Source organism: Bos mutus, chromosome 18 (genome assembly GCF_027580195.1).
Source record: "Bos mutus isolate GX-2022 chromosome 18, NWIPB_WYAK_1.1, whole genome shotgun sequence".
In the NCBI taxonomy this organism is placed as follows: Eukaryota; Metazoa; Chordata; class Mammalia; order Artiodactyla; family Bovidae; genus Bos; species Bos mutus.
In genome coordinates, this window is record NC_091634.1 from 60,294,916 (window position 1) to 60,319,026 (window position 24,111).

The following is a 24,111-nucleotide window of genomic DNA, read 5'->3' on the forward strand; positions in this document are numbered from 1 at the left end:
CCCCTCGCTGCAGACCCTGAGACAGGCAGACCCTGCAGGAGCCTTGTTTAGGAGGGGACAGCCCTGCCAGTGGGGGGCGGGGGCAGACAGGCTCAGGAAGGTGAGCGAGAGGGCTTGTCATCCTCCTGGGGACCGCGGTGAGCCAGTGGAGCCTAGTCCTGCGGGGGACACTGGGTGCAGGCGCCCCACTTCCTCCCCAGAGGTGACCCACCTGGGGCTGAGAAAGCGGGCTGCCGTCTGCTGTCGGTCCCTGGGTGAAGGCTGTCCACAGGGGCCTGGTTCCCTGGCAGTTCAGGCCCATCACAGAGGTTTGCAAAACGGGCTCCAGCAGCCCGGGAAAGTCCTGTTGGCAAAGAAACCCAGGTTCTGGCAACGGAAACGCAGGTGACAGTGGGGGCATTTCGCTGGGCACACACGTGGGTCTGCAGCGGGCAGTGCCCCCAGACAGCTGCCCAGCTCTTGGTGCCGCTCCACCGCCCCTGGAAAGGGGGCCGAGAGCCAGCGTGTAGGCCAGCTCCCCATGGAGCTAAGCGTGGAGGAGCGCCCAGCCTCGGAGTCTGCGCATCCTGAGTTCTTAGTACACGGCTGTTCCCTGTTCTCTTTGAAGAGCAGGTTCCCTTCCCCGTAACCCCTAGCTAGGGGCTACGTGGCCTGGGGGTTCCCAGGACAGGACACCCTCTCCCCACTGCTGTCCCAAATGACAGTGATTTTGTGACACTTTACACTGAAAGGTGAACTGTAGGCAGAGGACAGGCCAGGTGTTGAGGTTTGCTGGAGCAGACAGGCCAGCGGAGGGATTCTCAGGGGTAAAGGTGCGCACAGGCAACTGCACCAGTGTCCCATGCAGGTCCGCACCTCCGAGGTGATGGGTCTAAAGGCAGCGCCAGAGGAGGGAGAAGGAGCAGAAAATCCAGGGGAAGTGGGCCAAGAGCGGCTCTTAGCAAACAAGCAGTCCCCCGGGAGCTCTGGGGCAAGGATCCCTCATTTATATGAAACAGTCATTTCATAATTTAGAGATGGAAAGACACTGAACCAGTTTGCCTTCTCAATAAGCCAGGGCTGCAGCTTTGCCTCGTCTGGTTCTCCCAGCCCTAGGCAGCTGCCCACTGACCATTTGCAGTGAACCATTGACCATTTGAGTCTCCCACTGTATCCAGGAATAGTTTTGTTTTTTTTTAAACTGTAGTAACAAAACCACAAGATGAAATTTGCTATCTTAATCGTTTTTAACTGTGCAGATCGGTTGTGTTAAGTATATTCACATTGTTCTGCAGGTGAAGCTCCAGAACTTTTTCATCCTGCAAAACTGAAACTCTGTACCCATTAAACAACCCCCCGGTTCCTACTCCTTTCAGCCCCTGGCAGCTACCACTGTACTTGCTGTGAATTTGACTATTCCAGGTACTATGTGTAAGTGGAATCCATCCTTTTGTGACTGACTTATTTCACTTACTATAATGTCCTCAAGGTGCAGCCGTGTGGTAGCATGTAACAGGATTTTCTTCTTGATTTTTTCTTCATCCCTTCGGTGTAGTATGTGGGATCTTAGTTCCCTGACCAGGGATCGAACCCACGCCCCCTGCATTGGAAGGCAGAGTCTCAACCACTGGACCATTGGAGAAGCCCCCCTTTCCTTCCTTTTTAAGGCCTGGTGACAATCCATTGTCTGTATAGACCATAGTTGGTTTATGTGTTCAGCAGTGGACACTTGAGTGGCTTCCACCTCTGGGCTGTTGGGAACATCCAGAGTAGTTTTTCATGCCATCCTGGCTGTGCTGTTGGAAGGTTCTTGCACAATTGCATCTCTACAATTGTCCCCTTGTTCTTTAGGAGAAATGACCCAGGAAGGGGCCTTTTGGCTCACTGTATGTTCACTTTAGTCACTTAGGCCGCACTATTGAATACTATAATTTGTTCTCTGTGGAGACAGCTATATGACTTGAAGTTCAGATTCTGCCTCATTTGAAGAGGTTGAGAAAGTTCATCTCCCTGGAGGGAGACAGGATTTTCTTTACACCACTTATTAAGGTGCTCACATTCCCAGTGAAGCCCCAGCACCCCCTGAAAGGAAAGTGAAGAAAGGCAAGCAGAGGGAGAGAGGCCCCAGGCGGGTGGTGGCGGTGGACAGGCGTTTGACTTCTGACTCTCGCGTTTCAGAGACACGCGGAAGCCCACTGTCGCGCTGTCTGCTGTAGGTGAGTGACTGCCCACCCCCTTCCCCGGCGGCCTTCACTCCCCACCTCCCACCACCCCGCTTGCACCGGCCTGGCTCCCTCCCACCTGTGCCCTGCCTCTGTGCAAGCTGCGTGGACCTTGACCCTGCTGCTCTCAGAAGCTAGAGTCAGGACTGTAGAACGTAGTCAGGAACTTATGTCAGAGTTCAAGGGCAGGCGCCACGTTGCTTTTCAGACTTTTTATTGTGGAAACTTTCAAAACTGTGAAACAAGAAGAGAATGAATTGCCTTGTGCTCGTCATCTAGCTTGAACGACTGTCAATGTATAGACAGTCTTCTGTCATCTTTCACCTCCACCCCATGCCCTTTGGGATTATTTTTGAAGCAAATCCCAGGTGTCATATCATTTCATCAACAAATATTTCAGTAAGTGTTTTTTTTTTTTTTTTCAGTAAGTGTTTTTTACAAGAGGGGACCCCTTTAAAAAAACACATAACCACAATACCATTAGCATACCTAAAAATATTAACAGTAGTTCTTTAATATCCTCGAATATTTAAGCATATGCAAATTTTCTCAGTAGTTTCAGTAGATGTTGTCTGGTTTTTTTGTTCTCCTTTTACAAAATTTTTGAATCAGAATCCAAATAAAGCTGGTGTCGGTAAAGTGGTTGATCTATTTCTCATCTCTTTCAGTTGGTAGGTTTCTTCTCCCTTCCCCTTTTTTGGTTTGTTTTTCCTTTCCTGCAGTTTCTTTATTGAGGAAAACAGGTAGTTTGTCCTGTGGTTTCTGCACAGTCTACGTTATGCTGATTGTGTCCCGACGGGATCATTTAATATGGACACACAGAAACTTTGAAGTTGCCTTCTCATCTGCCTGTTTCCGTCACCCTTTTGGAGTTGACTGCTCTTGCATTTCTCCACTGGGCTTGTTACAGAAGATTCTCACCACTTCCTGAGGGTTGAACTTGGGCATAGAAATATTTTACCTTCCCCCCTATGATGAAGCCCAGTTATCAGGATTCTATTTTGACGTCCTTGATCAAAACAGATCATATTATCTGTCTCTTAAATCCTCCTTATTTTGAATCTTCTTGGGTCATTTCAATTTACATTTGATGTTTGCTCCAAAATGATTGCATGATTCTTTTTTTCCCCCCTGCATCCCCCCACCTCATCATTTGAAGGCATTAAACATCACAAATGGATGAAGCAGTTGGTTTGTTTGCTCTGTGAAGTTAGGGACCACGTTGTTCAGGGCTGCAGACCAGGGTCAACCTAAGTGCCTGCTCTGAGGAGATGCTTTGTGAGGGTTTGTTCCATAGATGTAGGACTCAAGCGCCTGTGCCTCTGTGCTTAACAGTTTAATTGATCTGGCCCCTGCCCCCATGCACATACTTCTGATCTGAGGCGTATAATGACCCACAGATGTGGTCGCAGAGGACATCCAGCTGAAAGAAAGTACCAGGGGTCTGTGACTGTCCAGTCACTCATCCCTGAATTCGTTAGTTCTCCTGACAGGTTTCTAACTTAATTGGATTGTAGAGGACCTCTAAAAAGGAAGGTTATTCTAATTGCTTTTTTTTCCTAAGTGCTTCTTAAGAAGCAGAGGTAGGAGGTGTTTTTCCTTTTTGTCCCTCAGTGAGGCTTCTCAGTGGTGGCAGAGCTGCCCTGGGGGGATAGAAGTGAACGCGAAGCTTGTGCACCTTTACATAAAGCCGCTCTGGCTAACATTCCCTGAGAGGTGGAGGCGGAGGCTGCTGTTCCCCAGAGTCTGTGGTCCCCATCTCTCTGTGAGTGAATTGTTTCTACCATGGGGCAGGAAGTCAGTAAGGCACGTCTGTGTGTCCTCCAGAGCCTTCTCTGATTCTGAGAACTCTGGGGCCTTCATTTCATCTTGATGTCATGATCCTACAGGTTGAATTAGGAGGTTCCCAGAATCCTTTGGGAGGCTTAATGTTCTGATAGACCACCTACTGGGAAAGGTATATTTTCTTGAAACTGGTTTTTATTATTTTTTCTTCTTTTTAAAAATTTTTCTTACTTTCTTTTCTTCCAGTTTTATTGAGATATGGTTGACATACAGCAGTGTATAAATTTAAGGTGTCCAGCATAATGATTTGACTTACCAAATAATGATCACAATAAATTTAATAAACATTCATTGTCTCATATAGGCACAACATTAAAGGAATAGAAAAAAAAATTTTTTTCCTTGTGTCTTCGAACTCTTCGGTAACTCTGTCACACAGAAATGGAGCAGTCTTTTCTTACACTTCCTCCTCTAGCTTTCTTGCAAAGAAACTGGGTCTCCTGAGTAATATACCACCTTCCTCCAACTTCAGGGGTGTCCACCATTCATTCTTAGGTGACTTAAGGTGCCCTGTGTCTCAGGGAAAAAACACAACAAACAAAGAAGCAAACCAACAGATATTCTCACCAAAGCCAAGCAAGGCTCAAGTCTGGGCCTTACTCTATTTCCTGTTGGGTACCAACCCCTTGCTTTCTCTCTCATCCTTTCCAGGTTCTTGGGTCAGGTTGCCCTCTAAAGCCCTGGATCCACTGTGGTGTCCCCAAGTAATAAACACCCACCCGAAGAGAGAGGGTGTCAAAGCAGAAATGTCATGTGTTGTCTGAGCAACAACAAGAAGAGGTGGAAAGAGTCATCATGTTGTTCTGGTTTAACGTAATCAACGTGATTATTTTAGGAGTCGGCTAGAAGTGCTGCCATGTCCCAGTTTTCCACCGTCCCAGCCCCTTCTGCCATCTTCCAGTACCAGTACGCCCCTCACTTAAGTAGCTCGTTTGTCATTATTGTTCCCTCCGTGTATTGGCAGAGGACTGAGTTCCTGTCCCCACGCAGGGCCACGTGCAATTGCCGATGGGGAGACAGGAGAAGGGGTGGGGAGCACGTAACTTTCTGAGGGCAGAATTGGGTAACAGTGGGACTCAGTCTTCAGCTGAGCTTCAGCTGCAGGCTGTGTTTTTCCAAGACTGCCCCTCCTCCCAAAACAAAAACAGAGTGGGAAGGTGCAGGCTTTGATCTGAGGCTCTTGTGATCGCAAGCTTGGTGTTGGAGAGGATAAAGGGTGGGTTGTGCAATGAGTCAGTTACCATCCAGCAGAGCTGGGCTGAACTGCTTAAGCAGCTCCATTTCCTGGGCTTCTCTGGTGGCTCAGTGGTAAAGAATCTGCCTGCCGGCCCAGGAGACACAGGTTTGATTCCTGGTCTGGGAAGATCCTATATGTCATGGAGCAACTAAGCCTTTGCACTGCAACTACTGAGCCCGTGCTCTAGGGCTCAGGAGCCACGACTTCTGAGCCCCTGTACTACAGCTACTGGAGCCTGGGCGTCCCAGCGCCTGTGCTCTGCGGTAAGAGAAGGCACTGCCGTGAGAAGCCCACGCAGCAGCGGAGGCCCAGCTTGTGCTAAGTCGCTTCAGTTGTGTCTGACTCTCTTCGACCCTATGGACCATAACCCTCCAGGCTCTTCTGTCCATGGGATTCTCCAGGCAAGAAAATTGGAATGGGTTGCTGTTTCCTCCTCCAGGGGATCTTCCTGACCCAGGGATTGAACCCATGTTTCTTAGGTCTCCTGCATTGGGAGGTGGGTTCTTTACCACTAGTGACATCTGGGAAGCCCCCAGCATAGCCAAAAATAAAAATAAATAAAATTTAAAAATGAGTATATAAAAGTAAGTGGAAAAAAAGGAGCTACAGTTCCCTATTGATTCTACTCAGAGGTAGCCTGAAGGTTTTTTTTTTTTTTTCCTCATGAGATTATTTCCTCAATTAGGTGACTCTGATCCTGTTCCCATGTGTTAATTCATTTATTTTTTTGGCTTCATTTTCTCTCTCATTGTGGAGCTGATGCAGTCATAGAAGCTTGAAGAGTTCTGTTCTTATTCATCCGGAACTCATTATCCAGCTCCCCTGGATAAGCTCCACTCTCTTCCGAAGGCGTTGAGGGCAACAGCTTTCTTCCCCTGATTTTGCTTTGCAGCGGGTGCCTCACAGGTCAAATGGAATAAGAAAAACGCTAATTGCCTCGCCACCAGTCACGACGGGGATGTCCGGATATGGGACAAGCGGGTAAGTGACCTCTTTCTCCCCCAGGAGGGTATCAAGAGAATGTTGTGAGCAGCAGGGCTTGTCTTGAGAGTCCAGGGTACCTTGGGCAGCATAGTTAATTGCCATGTTAAGATCCTAGTACCAAATGACATTTGCTTCCTGACCAAATTGGTGTTGAAGAACATAGGGGAGCGAGGCATTACGATCACAGGTTAAGAAAATGAACTTGGCCTGACCTGAGCTACAGTCCCATTTTGCTACTTCCTGATTATATCAGGTGAGCCACAAACTTTTCCAAGCCTCAGTTTCCTTATCTTCGGAATAAAGGTGGTAATAGTGGGTGTATCGCTGAGGAGGTCAAGCCTGGGGAACCAGACAGCATTCTAGAATGGTCATTGGGCTTTTATCCCTGCTCCAGATTGCAGAGGGAAAATCCATTGTTTTAGAACATACACCATCCAGAATCTGAACCACTGGGGCGGGCACTCAGTATGCTCAGATCTCCCCTTAGAAGTCTAGCTGTTGGGACTGCCCTGGCAGTCCAATGGTTAAGACTCTGCACTTCCACTGCAGGGGACACAGGTTCAATCTCTGGTCAGGGAACTAAGATCCCACATGCTACAGTGGTGTGGCCAAAAATTAAAAAAGAAGTCTAGCTGTCCTGTCAGTCTAAAAGGAGAGCCTGCAGGTCGTATAATCTCTCTGCAGCAGCCCACAGTCCTGAGAGGCATGAAGGAGGTGAAGGGCCTGGGCATCTGCTGTCATGGCAAGCCTGTCATGCTGGCATCAGGGAGAGGGCCTCTTGCCTGCGTAACTCCCATTGGTGGGGTTAGAATGCAGAAGGCAGTCGACTTACGATCTGGGATGTAGATTCAGCTTCCTGCTCTGTGAAACGGGAGGCTAGAGCTCCAGCCTTTGTGGGGAGGACCGACTGTCAGTTTTCCTGAAACATGTTCTGTGGCTGTCCCCGCTGGGATGCTGGGCTTCCAGCCTCAGTGTTGCTTTTTGCTGCCCTGCTCCCTTCCCCTGCCAGCAGGGAATAAAGTCAGATCGTGGGAGAGGAGAGGGGAGTGAAGCAGAGATGGGGAGGCTGCGGGCTTGGGTGCTAGGACTTGCTGGGGAGGTGGTGGTGTGCTGGTCAAAGCCCTCGCCTTGGGTGGCTCTTCGGTGATGAGGTGATTTTATAAGGAGAAGGATGGTGCATCTTCTTTATGTTACTTTTATATCTGTCTCTTTACTTCAGTCTGGTAATAGTCATGCTTTGTCCCTCTTTATTTCTTCAATTAGCAATTAGTTTTATTCATGTTTGTCGATGGTATAACATTTAAGGGCTTCCCCGGTGGCCCAGTGGTAAAGAATCTGCCTGTAATGCTGGAGATGCAGGTTCAATCCCTGGGTCAGGAAGATCCCCCGGAGGAGGAAATGGCAACCCACTCCAGTATTTTTGCCTGGGAAATCCCCTGGACAGAGGAGCCTGGCTACAGTCCATGGGGTCGCAAAGAGTCAGATACGACTTAGCGACTGAACAACAAAAGTAATATTTGAATATAAAAAATGGTTTAAATAAAATGTTTGATTAATTTGTAGTACATGTATATTTATTTGCCTTAGACTGTTTACAGAACCATAGGCAAAATAAACAATGTGGTATTTAGCCATGAATTTGCTGCTGCTGCTTCTGCTGCTAAGTTGCTTCAGTCATGTCCGACTCTGTGCGACCCCATAGACGGCAGCCCACCAGGCTCCCCGCTCCTGGGATTCTCCAGGCAAGAACACTGGAGTGGGTTGCCATTTCCTTCTCCAATGCAGGAAAGTGAAAAGTGAACGCGAAGTCGCTCAGTCGTGTCCGACTCTTAGCGACCCCATGGACTGCAGCCGACCAGGCTCCTCCGTCCATGGGATTTTCCAGGCAAGAGTACTGGAGTGGGGTGCCACTGCCTTCTCCGGCCATGAATCTAGGACTGGTTTTCCGAAACAGTGGCTATGTTCCTTATCTTGTAAAAATACACTGCTGAGCTGTTCCTTTATAGGCTTCTCTTTGGTCCACTCATAACCCTGACTTCCCTCAGCAAGTCTGTTATCTATTTTGTTTTAAGAGATTTAGTTTTTTTTTTTTTTTGGTCTATTAATACTCAGGATTTCTGTTCATATGGATTGTAAAACTTGTTCATTGTAATTTCACTTCTCTGGCACTTTTCTAGTATCAAAGCAGGACTGCTGGCAGCAAGCATCACAGGCTTTAAAAAGTGCAGTATCAGTGGTGGTGTTGGATTTTCACTCAGACTCATGAATGCTTAGTAACACTGCTCTTTCTTAGTGTTTGTTATGCGCAGGCATTGTTCTAAGAACTTTATGTGTATTGATTCTTTTCTCTTTATAAATAGCCTTTACAGTGGTTACAGTTATTACCCCCATTCTGCAGCTGAGTAAACTGAGGCACAGTTTGTTGCCAAGATTTAAACTCAGGGAGGCTGGTTCTGGAGATTGTACTCTTAACCTTATAGACTGTTGCTGATGACAGAAAGTAATACAAAAGAGCACATAAAAATCATTTGTAGTCCTATTGCCTAGAGTCACACGCTAACGTTTTGGTCTTTTCTTTTCTTATGCTTTTTTAAAAACATGGTTTATCATATCTCACACATAGTTGTGTGTACTTTTTTCATTTAACATTAAAATAAATTCATTTCCTCTGTTATAATAAGCTTTTTCTAAGTATAACTTTAGTGGCTGCCTGATGTTGTATCAGATAGCTGTGCAATAATTGATTCTAACGTTTAATTAATTCCCCCCTTATCATTCATTATGTTCCTGGTTTCCTAGGTGTTCCACATAGCACCAAGCTGAACATCTTTTGTACCTAAAACTTTGTGAATTTAGAATAGTCAAGTCTTAAAGGAAAAAATTTAAGCATCTTGATGAAAATTGTCAAATTTTTTTTCCCTAGAAAAGATTATGTACTATTTCATATGTATACCAGCAGTGACAAATACTGCCTCACTACGTTGAATATCATTTCCAAGTATCTCCTAATTTGATTGCTTAAAGAAATCTCTTAATGTTTTAATGTATATTTCTGAAGTTTCCTTCTGAATTTGTTTTATATGTACTTGGTAATCATGTATTGTTTTCTTTTGTGATGTGTACTCATTCTCTTTGGGGGTCTTAGGGCTTGATCACTTTAAGCTTGGTGGTTTTCAGATAGAGTTTATTCTCTATGACAAGCTAGTGGTTACCACTGGGAGAGGGAAGGAGGGGAGGGGCAATTTAGGGGCAGGAATTAAGAGAGACCAACTGTTATGTATAAAATAAGCTATAATACTGTGTTATTACAACATGGGAAATATAGTCAATATTTTCTAATAGCTGAAAATGTACTATAATCTTTAAAAATTGTGTATCACTATATTGTATACCTATAACTTGTATAATATTGTACATCAACTATACTTCAATGAAACAAAAAAAGTTTGGTGGTTTTACCCCAGGAGTGGGGTGTGTCTGTTTGAATGTCACAGTCCCGCTCTGTGGGTGATTGTGAGAAGAGGAGGCGGAATCGCAGACCGCGGTCCCAGAGGGGAGACGCACCCACTGCCCTCTTTAAGGCCGTGCCTGGGCCGGGAGCAGAAGATTAGACTCACAGGCTGGTGTTCTGAGCATGAGTGAGGGAGAGCTGGCGAAGTCTTGTTTTGTTTGTTTTAGACAAAACAAAATGGAGTTTCTTAAGAACAGAGACGGCCTCTGAGAATTTTTTTTTTTGGCTATGCTGCGCTGCACGTGGGATCTTAGTTCCCTGGCCAGGGTTTGAACCCCTCCTCCCTGCCGTGGAGGCATGCAGCCCTAACCCCTGGACCAGCAGGGAGTCTTTGTAACCCCACCCAGCAGACTGGGATAGGCTGTGTCCAGCTCAGGTGGATGCGCTGAGCTCTTTGTAAAGTGCCAGCTCTGGCTGATGGTCCTGTTGCAGAAACCCAGCACAGCAGTGGAGTATCTCGCGGCCCACCTCTCTAAGATCCACGGCCTGGACTGGCACCCGGACAGTGAGCACATCCTTGCCACCTCCAGTCAAGACAACTCCGTCAAGGTGAGTGGCGCCCCTGGGGCAGGGTGGGGAGCGTGTGTGGGGGGCATCAGGGGTCCACGAGCATTTCCTTGAAAAGGAAAGCTGCCGCCGGTTAGCATGGCGTGTGTTTCAGGGGCGCGTGTGCTTCTTGGGGAGCTGGGCAGGTCCGCTGGTGATGTGGACCAGTGGAGGGATGTGGCAGCACGTGTCGGACTGGGCGCCTGTGTTTGTTTGGAGGTCTTCTTTCTGTTTGTGAAAGGAAGTCAGAGACAAAAACATTTAGGAAGGACTAGAAGTTTACTCTCCAAGATGTGGCCAGGAAGTCCCATTTCTGAAGGACTGGCTCATCAAAATAACACAACAGATACCCAAGTAAAGGAGAAAAACTCACACAGTCATTAAAGTTAACAAGTTGACCATTAGTCTGGGTGGAAAAACAGCAGTTTTCACACATGATTATCATATCTGCAAAAGTTAGGATGTTTTTGGTCATCCATATTGCACAAGTCAGAGACGGAGTTATTTTATTAGAGATTCTCTAACTCAGGGATCCCCAGCCTCTGGGATCTAAATGCCTGATGATTTGAGGCGGAGCTGATGTAATGATAATAAAGTGCACAACAAATGTAATGCATTTGAATCATTCCAAAACCACCGCCCCCAGGTCCATAGAAAAATTGTCTTCCACGAAACTGGTCCCTGTTGCCAAAAAGGTTGGGGACTGCTACTCTAACTTGCAAGAAATGCTCAAGGATTAACGTATGTCAGTAAGCCTATTATTCTTGGTTTCTCTCAGAGTGCAGTGTTATTTGTTCTCTGGCTTTGGAATGTGATCTGCACCTTTGTTCGAAAGGATGCAGGGCATGGAGTTTCTCCTTGTGGTCTGCCTGGAAGGACAAAGATTTGACCGCAGATGTTTGCTTAGCAATTTTGTGATTCGCTTCACCAATGTAATTTTTCACTTTATTTACACAGGCATGTACAGCTTTTTTGGTATGGTTAGCAAAGCTAGAATCATATACTCAGCCTTAAAAGTTAACTTCAGTCTGGAGGTTTGTAAATCCTCTGGACTTGTAATTTACATTTATGTGCCCAGAGTAGTTTTTCTCTTTGTTTGTTTTGGGCTTAAGTTTTTGTCCTCATAACCTGATCGGCTTGTTTCCCAAGTTCAGGAACCAGAAACCATCTGATTCAACTCCTCCTCTTACTTTGAGGTCTCCAAATTTGTCAGTATTCACTGACAGCTTTATTACCCTTGAGGCTGGGATGCCATAGGTAATAAAGCAGATAACAAGCCACTTTCCACATGTGAAACACAGTCGTTCCTTACTAGTGGGCTTGTTCAGTCACTCAGTTGTGTCCGACTGACTCTTGGCGATCGACTATAGCACAGCAGGCTTCCCTGTCCTTCACTGTCTCCTGGAGTTTGCTCAAACTCATGTCCATTGAGTCAGTGATGGTATCCAACCATCTCATCCTCTGTCACCCCCTTCTCCTCCTGCCCTCAATCTCATCCCAGCATCAGGGTCTTTACCAATGAGTTGGCTCTTTGCATCAGATGGCCAAAGTATTGGAGCTTCAGCTGCAGCATCGGTCCTTCCAATGAATATTCAGGGTTGATTTCTTTTAGGATGGACTGGTTGGATCTCCGTACAGTACAAGGGACTCTCAAGAGTCTTCTCCAGCACCACAGTTCGAAAGCATCAATTTTTTGGTGCTCAGCTTTCTTTACAGTCCAACTCTCACATCAACACATAACTACTGGAAAAACCATAGCTTTGATTATAGAGACTTTTGTGATGTTTCTGCTTTTTAATACACTGTCTAGGTTTGTCGTAGCTTTCCTTCCAAGGAGCAAGTGTCTTTTGATTTCATGACTGCAGTCACTGTCTGCAGTGATTTTGGAGCTCAGGGAAATAAAATCTGTCACTTTCAACTTTTCCCCCTTCTATTTGCCTGTAGCTTATGAATTAAATGAGATTTTTGGCATAGTTATTTGATTTTTTCCATATATCCTGGTAGAAAGACAGTTTTTACTGAATGTGTATAAATAACATAATTATAAAAATGTGAAGCAATTTGGAAGTGCTTGTAATAATCAATCAGTGTTTTTAGTATTTTGTTAAGGCTGAATGCATGCCATTTTTTCCCTACGTAATCATTTACTTAGTTTACCTGACAGTTTATTAGGTTCTAATTTATATGAATTTTTATTCTATTTTTTTTGTTGTGCATTCTAAGGAGACTACTGGAACAAGATACCATTGAATGAGTTTCACTTCACTCTGTAGAGTGTAAACAGTAAAACTGTTGAATTGAGGGTTAGAGCTAGGCCAAAAAGGGAAAAAGGGGGTTGGAGAGGATGGGATTAGAAAGGGATGGTAGGAGGTAATTCTTGTTTCTTCTGACAACCCTTTTTGCCAAAATTAAGTTCGATATTCAAAATAATATTGTTGAGATGTCATTTCTATCTAAGCTGTTCTGGCTTCTCACATGGCCGCGGGGGGCTACACTTGCCCCTCAACCCATAAGCAGTCGGCAGCCGCTGCACTTCCGCTCCTGTTAGTGTAGCGTCGTGGTAGTCGCTCAGCTGTGTCCGCCCCTCTGCGACCCCGGAGATGCAGCCCGCCAGGCTCCTCTGTCCATGGGATTCTCCAGGCAGGAGGCTGGAGTGGGTTGCATTCCCTTCTCCAGGGGATCTTCCCAACCCAGGGATTGAATCTGGGTCTCCTGCATTGCAGGCAGAATCTTTACCGTCTGAACCACCAGGGAAGCCCATTAGTATTGGGTTGGCCTAAAAGTTTGTTCAGGTTTTTCCATAAGATGTCATAGAAAAACTTGAATGAACTTTTTTTTTGCCAACTCAGTAGTTAAATTCCTGTAAGTGGTATACAGTGATGCAGGATGAAAAAGTGGTCGCTTTTACCTTCCGACTGGGAAGGGGGTTTAATAGGCAGACTGGCAGTGATCTGCCTCGAGGACTGATCCTCATGAAGTCTGTGTTTCACCTGTAATGTTTCTAAGTGTGAAAGGGGCATTTTCTTTGCATCTCTGTCACAGGAGCATGGCCCTGGGGGCTGACTCAGATGCCCTGCTGAATCTGTCTAAGAGGACAGAAAGCAAGGAGTTCAAAGGCTATGCTTCTTCAATAGTTGAGGTTTGTTTTTGTTTTTTTAATGGCATTTATTTCACAAATTATCCTGCTTCTTTTTTCCAGTTCTGGGATTACCGCCAGCCTCGGAAATACCTCAACATTCTTCCTTGCCAGGTGCCTGTCTGGAAGGCCAGATACACTGTGAGTGAGCTGCCCTTCCTCTCGCTTGGAAATATTATCTCGGTGTTCTGCATGCGGGGGGCCAACCACATTTTCTCTTATTTTCTTTATGAGGTGGTTTTCTCCTTCTGTCTTGGTTTAGGGGTGGGACAAAGGTGGTAATGACGGCATAAAAGCTGGTATCTGTTTAAAACTTTGCCTTGGAACGTTGGGTGAGACTCTGTACTAGCGGCGATGGACTAGCTGGGCTGGGTGCTGGGCAGAGTACAGGTGGTCAGTAAGGACGAAGAGGGGGTGAGCTGGAGGGCTGAGAGGCTGGAGGTCAGTGAATTGTGCTGGAAGGAACTCTGGCTTTGGATACAGAAGATCTGGGTTTAGGGCCCAGCAATCCCATTTCATTTTTTTCCAGCTTTGTTGAGATATAATTGACATATCACATGATGTAAGTTCAAGTTAGGCAACATGTTGCGTTTACATTTACATTTGTGTGTTGCCAAACAGTTATCACTATAATACCACTATATATAATATACTGCAATATGGCATTTATACTCCTATAAATGCTGTGCCATTATAACATTTATTAACACTTCCGTCACTTAACATAATTACCCCTTCTTTTCTGTGATAAGAACATTTAAGGTTATATTCTCTTGCACCTCTCAAGTATATCATGTGGTATTACTGACCATAATCATCACGCTGTACATTAGATCCCCAGAGCTCATTCATCTTACAGCCAGAAATTTGTACCCTTTGACCAGCATCTCCCCGTTTCTTCTGCTTCCCAGCCCCTTGTAACCACCATTCTACTCTCCGTCTCTCTGAGTCCTGCTTTTTAGATTCTGCACATAAATAATACCATGTGGTATCTGTCCTTCTTTTTCTGGCTCATTTAGCTTAGCGTAATGCCCTCCAGGTCTGCCCCTGCTGTGACAAATGGCAGGATTTCCTTCTTTCTCACAGCTGAATAATATTCCATTGTGTACGTTCTGTGTTTTCACCCGTTGACGGACAATAGGTTGTTTCTATATCTTGGCTTTTGTGAATAATGCTGCAATGAGCCGTTTAATATTTGTGTGGCCTTGGACAAGTCACTTGATGTTTTTTGAGTAATAACTTCCTCCTGTGTCAAATATGAATAGTTTTTAATATTCCTTGCTCTTTTTTTTTAAATTGTGATAAATTTCTCTATTCTTTAGTGTCCAGTTCAGTGGCATTTACTACCAGTACAGTATGCTCTCTCTTTGAAAAAAATCCAAGTATGAAAAACTATAAACCATAAAATGGTGCAAATATAGAGGGTAGGCTCTTATCAAACTTCCATCTTTTTTGCCACATTGATTGCTGCTGATCAGAGATGATATATTTCCTTCAGTGTCAACTTGAAAGGGAGCCCAGGGGTGAGTAAAGGTTCCTTTATACATCAGGCTGTTCCCTGGGGCGTCGTGGAGTGCAGAAGGTAATTGGGATATTAACTGGCCTTCACATCTGGGAGCACTTGGGAAGAAGTCAGACATTGTTCTTGTGAATTGAAATACTCCTCTGGATTAATATGTTTGCTTTAAAAAATAAACAGAAAAGTTCAGAGTGCTGCCAGGAGAGCAGGCGAAGATAAATATGCTCTTAGGTGGCTGTGGTTTATTCCTTAAAGAACAGAATCTGCATATCAACTAAATGGGCCTCTTAGCTACTGCACAGATTGGGTGTTGATAAGTGGGATGTGTTAGTCCTGAAATTGAAAGGTTTTCCTTTGAAATGGGTTTCCCGGGTGGCTCTGACGGCAAAGAATCCATCTGCAATGCAGGAGACCAGGGTTCGATTCCTGGGTTGGGAAGATCCCCTGGAGAAGGGAATGGCAACCCACTCCAGTATTCTTGCCTGGAGAATCCCATGGACAGAGGAGCCTGGTGGGCTACAGTCCATGGGGTTGCAAAGAGCTGGACACGACCGAGCCATAGACACTCAATTCTCTTGAAAAGCTGTGGTCTCGGGGGCCGTGGGAAGGTGCTGCTTCACATGGACGGAGTGCTTCTGGTACATTTCCGCAAGGCAGGGCTGTTTGCTGTCCTGAGTCACCTGCAGTGTGCCTTGTACCCTCATTCCAGGAAAGCACTCAGTAACTCTCAGGGGGTCTTGTGAGAGGAGCTAGGGTATGAAACTGTGTTCCAGGGTGCAACCTCCAGAGCCATTTGCTTATTTTACATTAAAAAACATTCTTCTCCAATTATTTGGCTTAACTTAATCTTTTACTTGCTGTGGTCCTTTCCTTCAGTAAAGAAAGAAAAGAGAAGAAAAGCAAACAAAAAGTAGACATTAACTTAACGGTACTTGGAAAAATGTTCCCCAGGTGGGTTGGGGCCTGCCATCATCTAATTTGTTTAAGTTAGGCAAGAACTCCAAGCTGGGTAACTCAAGACTCAGCGGATCCCCCCTGGAATGATGCCTGCTCTTCCCTTTCTCGCCGCAGCCTTTCAGCAACGGGTTGGTGACGGTGATGGTTCCCCAGCTGCGCAGGGAGAACAGCCTGCTCTTGTGGAATGTCTTTGACTTGAACACCCCAGTCCATACCTTCGTGGGCCACGATGACGTGGTGCTGGAGTTCCAGTGGAGGAAACAGAAGGAAGGTGGGTGGGAGACTGCTGGCCAGTTTCCTCCAGCTCTGTAAGGGTGGGCTGCATGATCAAAGGGGAGGATGTAGAAACAGGGCCAGCTTCGGAGCGGGAGTCAGGGTTCCCCTGCCTCTAATCGTAGATGGGTGATAGCGTGTGTGGCTGTGGTTCTACTCCAGGCCCATCTTCTTCTCTTGTGTTCTGTGCAGTCTCTCTCCTGCCTGGAAGGGGCTTCTAAGAGGTTGGTAGCTTTGCTGTTGGGTCACTTCCAGAGCTGAAAAACTCCGGGGTCACCACACTCTGAAAACCCTGGCTCTTGCACCTTCCCCCTGAGTTGATGAGGGAGATGCAAAGTCATCATCAGTACCACCCACCACATATTCCCAGTTCTCTTCACAAACGCAGAGGGCTGTTTCACCTCCCATCCCCTTGAAGACAGGTTTGGCCACGTAACCCGCTTGGCTCCTGAAACATGGACAGAAGTGATGCAATCTCTTCTGGGTAGAAGCGGTAGCGGCCAGTGAGCAGTTACTCTCTTCTGCCTCTGCTGAGGCACTTGGTGACTTTAGCTGCAGCCTCCCTTGTCCTGAGATCTTACTGCCACGCTCTCTAAATGTTCTCAAGACCACAAGTAAATTTCGTGGCCTTTCTGTGTCACAGAAGGAAAGCTCCAGGCAGTGGAGTGGTGTGACTTGTCCAGAGTCCAGGAGAGGTCTTTAGTGGACCTGGGATTAGACCAGACATCTTATCCCAACTTGTTTGTGACCCTCACGAGCCTCTTCCAGGATTGTTTTTGAAAGGACCCTTTTGATGATCCTCTTGATTTTCCCATCTTCATTTCTATAATCTCACCTGCTTCTAGAAATGTGAGGCTGCTTGGTCTCTATCCCATCAATTTCCATGCTTGACTTCAGCTTTCAACACATTCTCTTGCACTTTGCCATAGAAAAGAGATGACAGGGTTTCTTCATGATCTGACAGGGAGAGGTTGGCCTACTATAGTTTTGGATTACAATCAGAAGTATTTTAACAGCCCATTTTCAGTTGTCTGTGTCATCTGGGAGCTGGCAGGGTGAATTATATAAATTAGGGCTGTTCTAGCCAGTAGTGAAATTTTGAGTACAAGTTATAGGTGTTTTTGTTTTTTTTTTAAACTCCTTTTATTGTGAGATACATCATGTACAAAATTACATAAAATATGTACAGTTTATAAAGTGAAAATCTGAGTAACTACCACCACGGTCAAGAAAGAGAACATTGCTAGAACTCAGAAACTTCCTGATCACAATTCTTTCCCTTCCCTAGAGGTAAACACTGTCCTAACATTTACAGTATGACTTCTGTTATCTTGTTTATAGTTTTACTACCCATTTCTGCATCCCTAAAAATAGTTTAGGTTTATCTGTTTTTGAACCTTTTATAAATATAATCATCCTTCACACATTCCTGTATTTTCTTTCTTTCTCAACCTAATGATGTTCCCTTTCGTTTTTGCTGCCGTGTCCTCTTAGTCATGTTTTATTGGCCCACCTCAGACTTTGATGTTGGTTTTCACTGTGGTGAAGGACCTCTCAGAGGTAGGAAGAGAATCAGGATGTTGTGGTCCACGGAAAAGGATGCTTCATGAAGGAAGCGGAGGTCATTGGTTTCAGGTTTTGCTGAAGGATCTCCATGCAGAATAAGAGAAGCACTTAATTGTGTAAGTAGGTATAAACAGGAAGCCATATGATCATTAAGAGAACAGTTCCAAAGGCACATTGAGGAGGGAAGCCTGATTATAAGACAGCAGAAACAGAGGCAGCAGGAACTGGTTTTGTGAATGAGGTTGCCTTCAGAGGCAAGGAGTAGATTGAGTTCATTGGCAGAGGCTGCTTCCCTCTCGATTTGAAGGCAAGGAGAAGATGAAAAAAGGGAATATATAGGAAAGCAAAGGTCTTTTGAAAATGGGAGGGAATAGGGCCAAAAGCCCAAGTAGAGGAATTGGGTTTAGAAAGGAATTAGGTACAACTTTTCTTCAGAATCAGAGACATGAAAAGAGGCTGGAGGGGACTTCCCTGGGGCTCCAGTAGTTAAGACTGTGCTTCCAAAGCAGGGGCGCAAATTCAGTCCCTGGTCAGGGAACTAAGACCCCACATGCCTCGTGCCTTGCCCCCCAAAAAAGAAAAGAGGCTGGATGTAGAGTCAGAAAATTGTTGCTATGAACATGGGCTGGATGGTGGGACTCACAACAGGCAGTAGCTCAGAATGCTTGCTGTCTTGCTTGTTGTGCACAGGAATGTATTAAAAAATTGAGTGAAGGCTTGGCTGAAGGCAGTGACCAAGAGAAGGAACTTTTTTTGGTAAACTTTTATTTTTGTATTGAAGTATACCTGAATGACAATGTTGTGACGGTTTCAGGCGGACAGCAAAGGGACTCAGCCACACATATACAAGTATCTATTCTCCATTAGACTCCGCTCTCATCCAGGCTGGATCTGAGCAGAGTTCCCTGTGCTATACAGCAGGTCCTTGTTGGTCATTCATCTTAAATACAGCAGTGTGTACATGTCCACCCCTTCCCCCAATCTCAGAGAAGGAACTTTTGCCCCTCACTGTTCTCTGTTGCCTCTGTTTCCCGCATAAAATGAGGGAGTCGGATGGAATTATTTCTAGGTTGTTTACTCTTTGAAGATACCCATAAAGAAGATTCTGGATACTACAGAATTACCCTGAAATGTCCTGATCTTTCGTAAAGCTCTTTCAGAAACCACCTTGAACCTTGTTAGAGTAGTTTCCCTTTGACTAGCCCTGTTGTGTGGAAATACAATTCAGTTAAGACTACTAAAGATTGATTATTCCTTTTATAACGAGATGTGTCTCTTTACCAAAAAATTCTTTTAAACAGTAAGATGTCATGATGCATTTAAAGCAGTGCATTTTACAGACAGCCTGTTCATTCCCAGCTCCTCTGGAACAGAAAAGGAAGAACATTTGTGGAGGTGAAAGTTCCAGCATCACTCTTCACCTGCTAATTTGTCAGCTTTTATTTCACTTCATTTAAGGTTCTGCTCAAATGTGACTTCCTATGAGAAGTCCTGTCTAAAAATAGCTCCCCTGTCAGTCTCTATCCAGTTACCCCACAGTGTTTTTTTAACAACTCTATCACTACCGGCCATGCTATTGGCCGGTATTGGTCTGTTTCCACCATTTGAATGTGAGATCTGTAAAGACAGAGATTCTTGATTCATATTGTAGTCCTAGTACTTAGAACAGTGCCTGGCGTATAGGAGGTGTTCCATAAATATTTGTTAAATGGACAAATGAATGAATGAGTGAATCTCCCTCCATTTCAACCTGTAACAAATTTGATGTTGAATCCAGGAAAACATCAGGATTCTTATCTGGTGATTTCCAGGGTCCAAGGACTACCAACTGGTTACGTGGTCCCGGGATCAGACCTTGAGAATGTGGCGAGTGGATTCCCAGATGCAAAGGGTATGTATTCAGTGTTGTTGTGGAAGAACGTTAACGGGATATGCCAGAAACTTAAAAGATTTGGTAGTTGCAGAAGTTAGAGGATACCGGATAGATGTTTAATATGTACTGGTTGGTTGGCCAAGTGGCTTGGGTTTGCTACACTGAGGCTTTGAGGTCTTCAGGAGCCAGCTTCAGTATCAGAACTTCAAGGATGCAAAGCCTCTGAATGTCTTTTTTTCCTCTTGGCCTGGTCTAAGATAGTGTGGGTTGGAGTACTGAGAAGGTGGCTTGGGGGCATTGTTTGTTTCTCTCACAAATGGGCTAGGAAATCTACCCTGGCACAGGGCAGAGTCCTCCACATTCATCAGCAACACCTGTTATGTGAAGCCCTTTCCAGTTTGTGCCCCATAAATTGTATCTGTGCTTACATGAAACACCATGGTCCCAGGTGTAAACTGCTTTCGTGGCCCTCACTTTGCTCTGCCCCGTTATGGGGTTCTGTCTTCTCTTCCAGTGGCAAAGTTCCTTGAAGGTGGGAATGATGTCTCACTTATATTGCATCCTACACAGTGCTCTTGCCGAGACAGATTTGCTAAACTGCTTAGTACCAAGTCACTCTTGAGCATTTTGGTCAAACATCATCATCTTACTGCTGTTTAAATTTTTTTCCTCCAGAAAGTACCATATGCTCCAAATGCTTTTAGGTTATATTTTTGCTCTTGGCTGGCTTGATAATTCCATCAAGGCTTGAAGTTTAAAAGGTTTTCTGAGATTTTCAAAAACTATGAGCCTGATAAAACATTTTCTGGGGTAGAATAATAGTCTATTTTCCTGTGTGTTTAACCAGGGAGAGTAGGGTATGGGCAAAACCCATTTTGATTGTATTGGTTTGGGGCTGACATTTCTCTCCTTTGTGATTTCCATTTTTGGAGTCAGAACTTAGCCAAACATGACGATCCTTTCCACTGACTTCTCTAGACCCAGATCCTCTCCCCTCTGTTGCAGCTTTGTGCAAATGACATCTTAGATGGTGTTGATGAGTTCATTGAAAGCATTGCCCTTCTTCCGGAACCAGAGAAGATCCTTCACACCCAGGACACCGATCACCAGCACAACTCCAGCCATGGGGAGGAAGAAGGTAATTGGTCACACTGATGTTCTAGGTATGGTGCCCCTCTCTGCATCTCTGAGTTGTGGTAGATACCCCAGAACTGCTCTCTGAATCCATTTCGGAAATGTTTTCCAACAAGTGACCCTGTCTCTCCTGCTAGTCTTAAAGGAAGACCCCCCAAGCAGTCTCCTGGAGGAGAAGAAATCAGAGCAGCTGGGCCTGCCTCAGACTCTGCAGCAGGAGTTCTCTCTGATCAACGTGCAGATCCGCAATGTGAATGTGGAGGTGCTCAGGTTTTCTGTCTCTCGCTTGTGGTTGGTGGCCGAGGGGACTATTTCAGCCATGATTTGGGCTAGCAAATTGCTTTTCTGCTTTAACAGGGCAGTCTCTGTCCTTGCTTTCTTGTTTCGGTTTTGTAAAGAAATAATTAACTGTTAACTAACGACTGTTAGTTGTTCAGTTGTGTCCGACTCTTAGCAACCCCATGGACTGTAGCTCACCAGACTTCTCTGTCCATGGAATTTTCCAGGCAAGAATACTGGAGTGGGTTGCCATTTCCTAGTCCAGGGGATCTTCCCAACCCAGGGATCGAACCCCTGTCTCTTGCGTCTGCTGCATTGGCAGGTGGATTCTTTACCGCTTGCTCCACCAGGGAAGCCATTCCCATCTATTCTAAAGAAAGAAATGTTTACAAGTTTTTTTCCCCTTCACGCTATTGCGCTATCATAAGATGAACTAAGGGATAAACGGATGCTCGTATGTCTTAAAATCTCCTTAGATGCTCCGACACTTCATTTGACCCTATGTGAAGGTGCTCAGATCTGGGACGGTTTGGTGTTTTGGCGGAGGCTGCTGGTGAAGTTAATGGCAGGGCTGAGTTTGGAAGCCAACCTTATTCTCCCAGGTTCTTTGTGCTTGCCTTATCAGGTGGTTATTTCCTTGGTGGTTTAGATTCATAGTAAGGAGGTGACCCAGCCTCTTTGTTCATTTAACTTGGAGAGGTTTATTTACATTTTTCCTTTAGGGCGGGTATTGAAACACTTGGCTTCAGAGAACTGAGTCTCTGTGAAGGAGGTTTAAACTTGATTGGCTTTGCTTTTGCCCAGACTCCATTAACAGTAGGCCTGGGTCTGCGCGCTTAGTTGTCTCCTTTGGCCTTTAAAACAGCTCTGAAGTAAGTGGTCTTATCCCCGCTTTACGAACGAGGAAACAGGGACACTAAGAAATGAAGTAACCTGTGCGAGGTGAGCAGGTGTTTGAATCCCAGTCTCCAGGTTCCCCGCACGTGTGGCTCTTTTCACTGTCCCCCAGCTGCCGTCTCTAGTTGGCGCTACAAGAAATTGAAAGAGATAATGGCCTCTCTGCTGGATTGGTTATCTCTGTCAGCTCAGTTTCTGTTCCCTCTGTCCCAGCTGAGAACAGTTGGACTGCCCAGTGATCTAGTCCAAGATCACTTTCCCAGGACTGCTTTTTTAAAATCACTGGAAGGAAAAAAAATAAAATAAAATCACTGGAAGGTACTTCCCTGGTGGTCCAGTGGTTAAGACTCCGTGCTTCTGCCGTGATGGGCACAGGTTCGATCCCCGGTTGGGGAACGAAGATCCCACGTGCTTCGACGCACAGCCATAAAAGAATATAAAATAAAACAGAATAAAATCACATACCACACAATCCCCCCTTTTAAAGTGTGTAATTTAGTGGTTCTTAGTACATTTACAAACCCATGATTTACAAATCATCACCACTGCTTTCAGAGCATCTTTCATCATCGCCAAAGAAATCCTACATCCCTTAGCAGCATCTTCCTGTTTCCGTTCTCCCCAGCACCTGCCTGATAGACACTCATCTTTTTTCAGTCTCTATGGATTTTCCCAGGAGTGCTTTTAACTTGAGTCAGGTTTTTAACATGCTTTGTTTTCCCATCTCAAAATAAATATAACAAGTTTCAGCCTATCTCACAGCTTCGAGATAAAGCTTTTCTAAGTCAAAACACTTTGAGCTTATTAAATCAGTGCTAAAATTAAAAATCCATTTTGAAAATGAGTTGTCCACATCTTCGCTATTATTTGTCTTGGGAGACTCTCACCCTTGACTCTGTTACCAGCAACCTAGAGCATTCCGTTACTTTACTTAAACCTGTTTGCCTCTGAAGACCCTTTGCAGTTCCCTTCTAAAGCAGCTCTTGATTTGTCGCCCGCAGATGGACGCAGCAGACAGGAGCTGCACAGTGTCCGTGCACTGCAGCAGTCACCGCGTCAAGATGCTGGTGAAGTTCCCCGCACAGTACCCAAACCACGCGGCCCCCTCCTTCCAGTTCATCAACCCCACCACCATCACGTCCACCATGAAAGCGAAGCTGCTCAAGGTGGGCCTCTGTGTGTGCGAGTTCTCCTTGATGCCCCCTGGGTCTGAGTCGAGTAGTAAAGTTGAATGAAAACACCTTTGTTAAGATTTGGACGTCATCTGTCTTTCCTCATGTCAGTGTTAACAGTTGTATTCTTTTTGTGTAGAAAATCCCCAGTGTTGTTTCTTAATCTCTTTGGGTCATGGACCTACCTCCCCTTTGAAAGTCTAATGAAAATCATAGACCCTTTTGCAGAAAAACTAGCACAGATGTTGCATGTAACTTTAGAAATAGTGCATGTAAATAATAGGCAGTTTTGTAATTGCATATAATCTGCTCACAGATCTCATTAAAGCTATGAGATCCCAGCTTAATACAATACGACTTTGTTTATTTGGAAACTATAGGCAAAATATATTCTGAACCTACAAGATAATTTCTAATCAGAAAAAAAGTATTTCAGGTCATTAAAAAAATCTGTTCCATAAGAGGAGATGTCATTTAGAGTGAGGCTGGCTTGCTGGACAAGTTGGGACAAGTTAAGTGGGGTGTATGATATGACTGTGGTGCCTGAATGAAGGGTAATAGCCTTGTTGCAGTAGGGGGACCCCTTCCAGGGCCCGAAACTGGTCTCTTGTCTAACACTTGGAAATGAATTGTCCGAGGAGACACGTGCTGACAAAGCAAAAGATTTTATTGGGAAGGCGCGCCCAGGCAGAGAGCAGAAGGGTAAGGGAACCCAGGAGAACTCCTCTGCCACATGACTTGTAGTCTTGGTTTTATGGTGATGGGATTCGTTTCTGGGTTGTCTTTAGCCAATCATTCTGACTCAGAGTCCTTCCTGGTGGTGCACGCCTTGTTTAGCCAAGATGGATGCAGTGAAAAAAGATTCTGGGAGGTGGTCGGACACGTGGTGTCTCCTTTTGACCTTTCCTGCACTCTTCTGGTTGCCGGTGGCTTATTAGTTCTGTGTTCCTTACCAGGACCTCCTGTCATAAAACAGCTCAT

At 45.3% G+C, this 24,111-nt stretch overlaps 1 protein-coding gene across 6 annotated transcripts in view; it reads left to right on the plus strand.

Moving 5' to 3' along the window:
- The window catches only part of WDR59 (WD repeat domain 59), an 80,594-nt gene that overhangs the window by 22,767 nt on the left and 33,716 nt on the right, over positions 1–24,111 (plus strand). For 3 of the 6 annotated variants that reach the window (XM_070388712.1, XM_005894316.3, XM_070388717.1), the window contains exons 6-14: positions 2,158–2,195; positions 6,176–6,264; positions 10,211–10,327; positions 13,524–13,601; positions 16,051–16,207; positions 19,587–19,666; positions 20,654–20,786; positions 20,920–21,044; positions 22,960–23,124. In XM_070388712.1, the coding sequence (XP_070244813.1) occupies positions 2,158–2,195; positions 6,176–6,264; positions 10,211–10,327; positions 13,524–13,601; positions 16,051–16,207; positions 19,587–19,666; positions 20,654–20,786; positions 20,920–21,044; positions 22,960–23,124 (982 nt within the window). The remainder of the gene's footprint in view (positions 1–2,157; positions 2,196–6,175; positions 6,265–10,210; positions 10,328–13,523; positions 13,602–16,050; positions 16,208–19,586; positions 19,667–20,653; positions 20,787–20,919; positions 21,045–22,959; positions 23,125–24,111) is intronic. The other 3 variants (XM_070388716.1, XM_070388713.1, XM_070388715.1) reach the window with 1 other exon arrangement.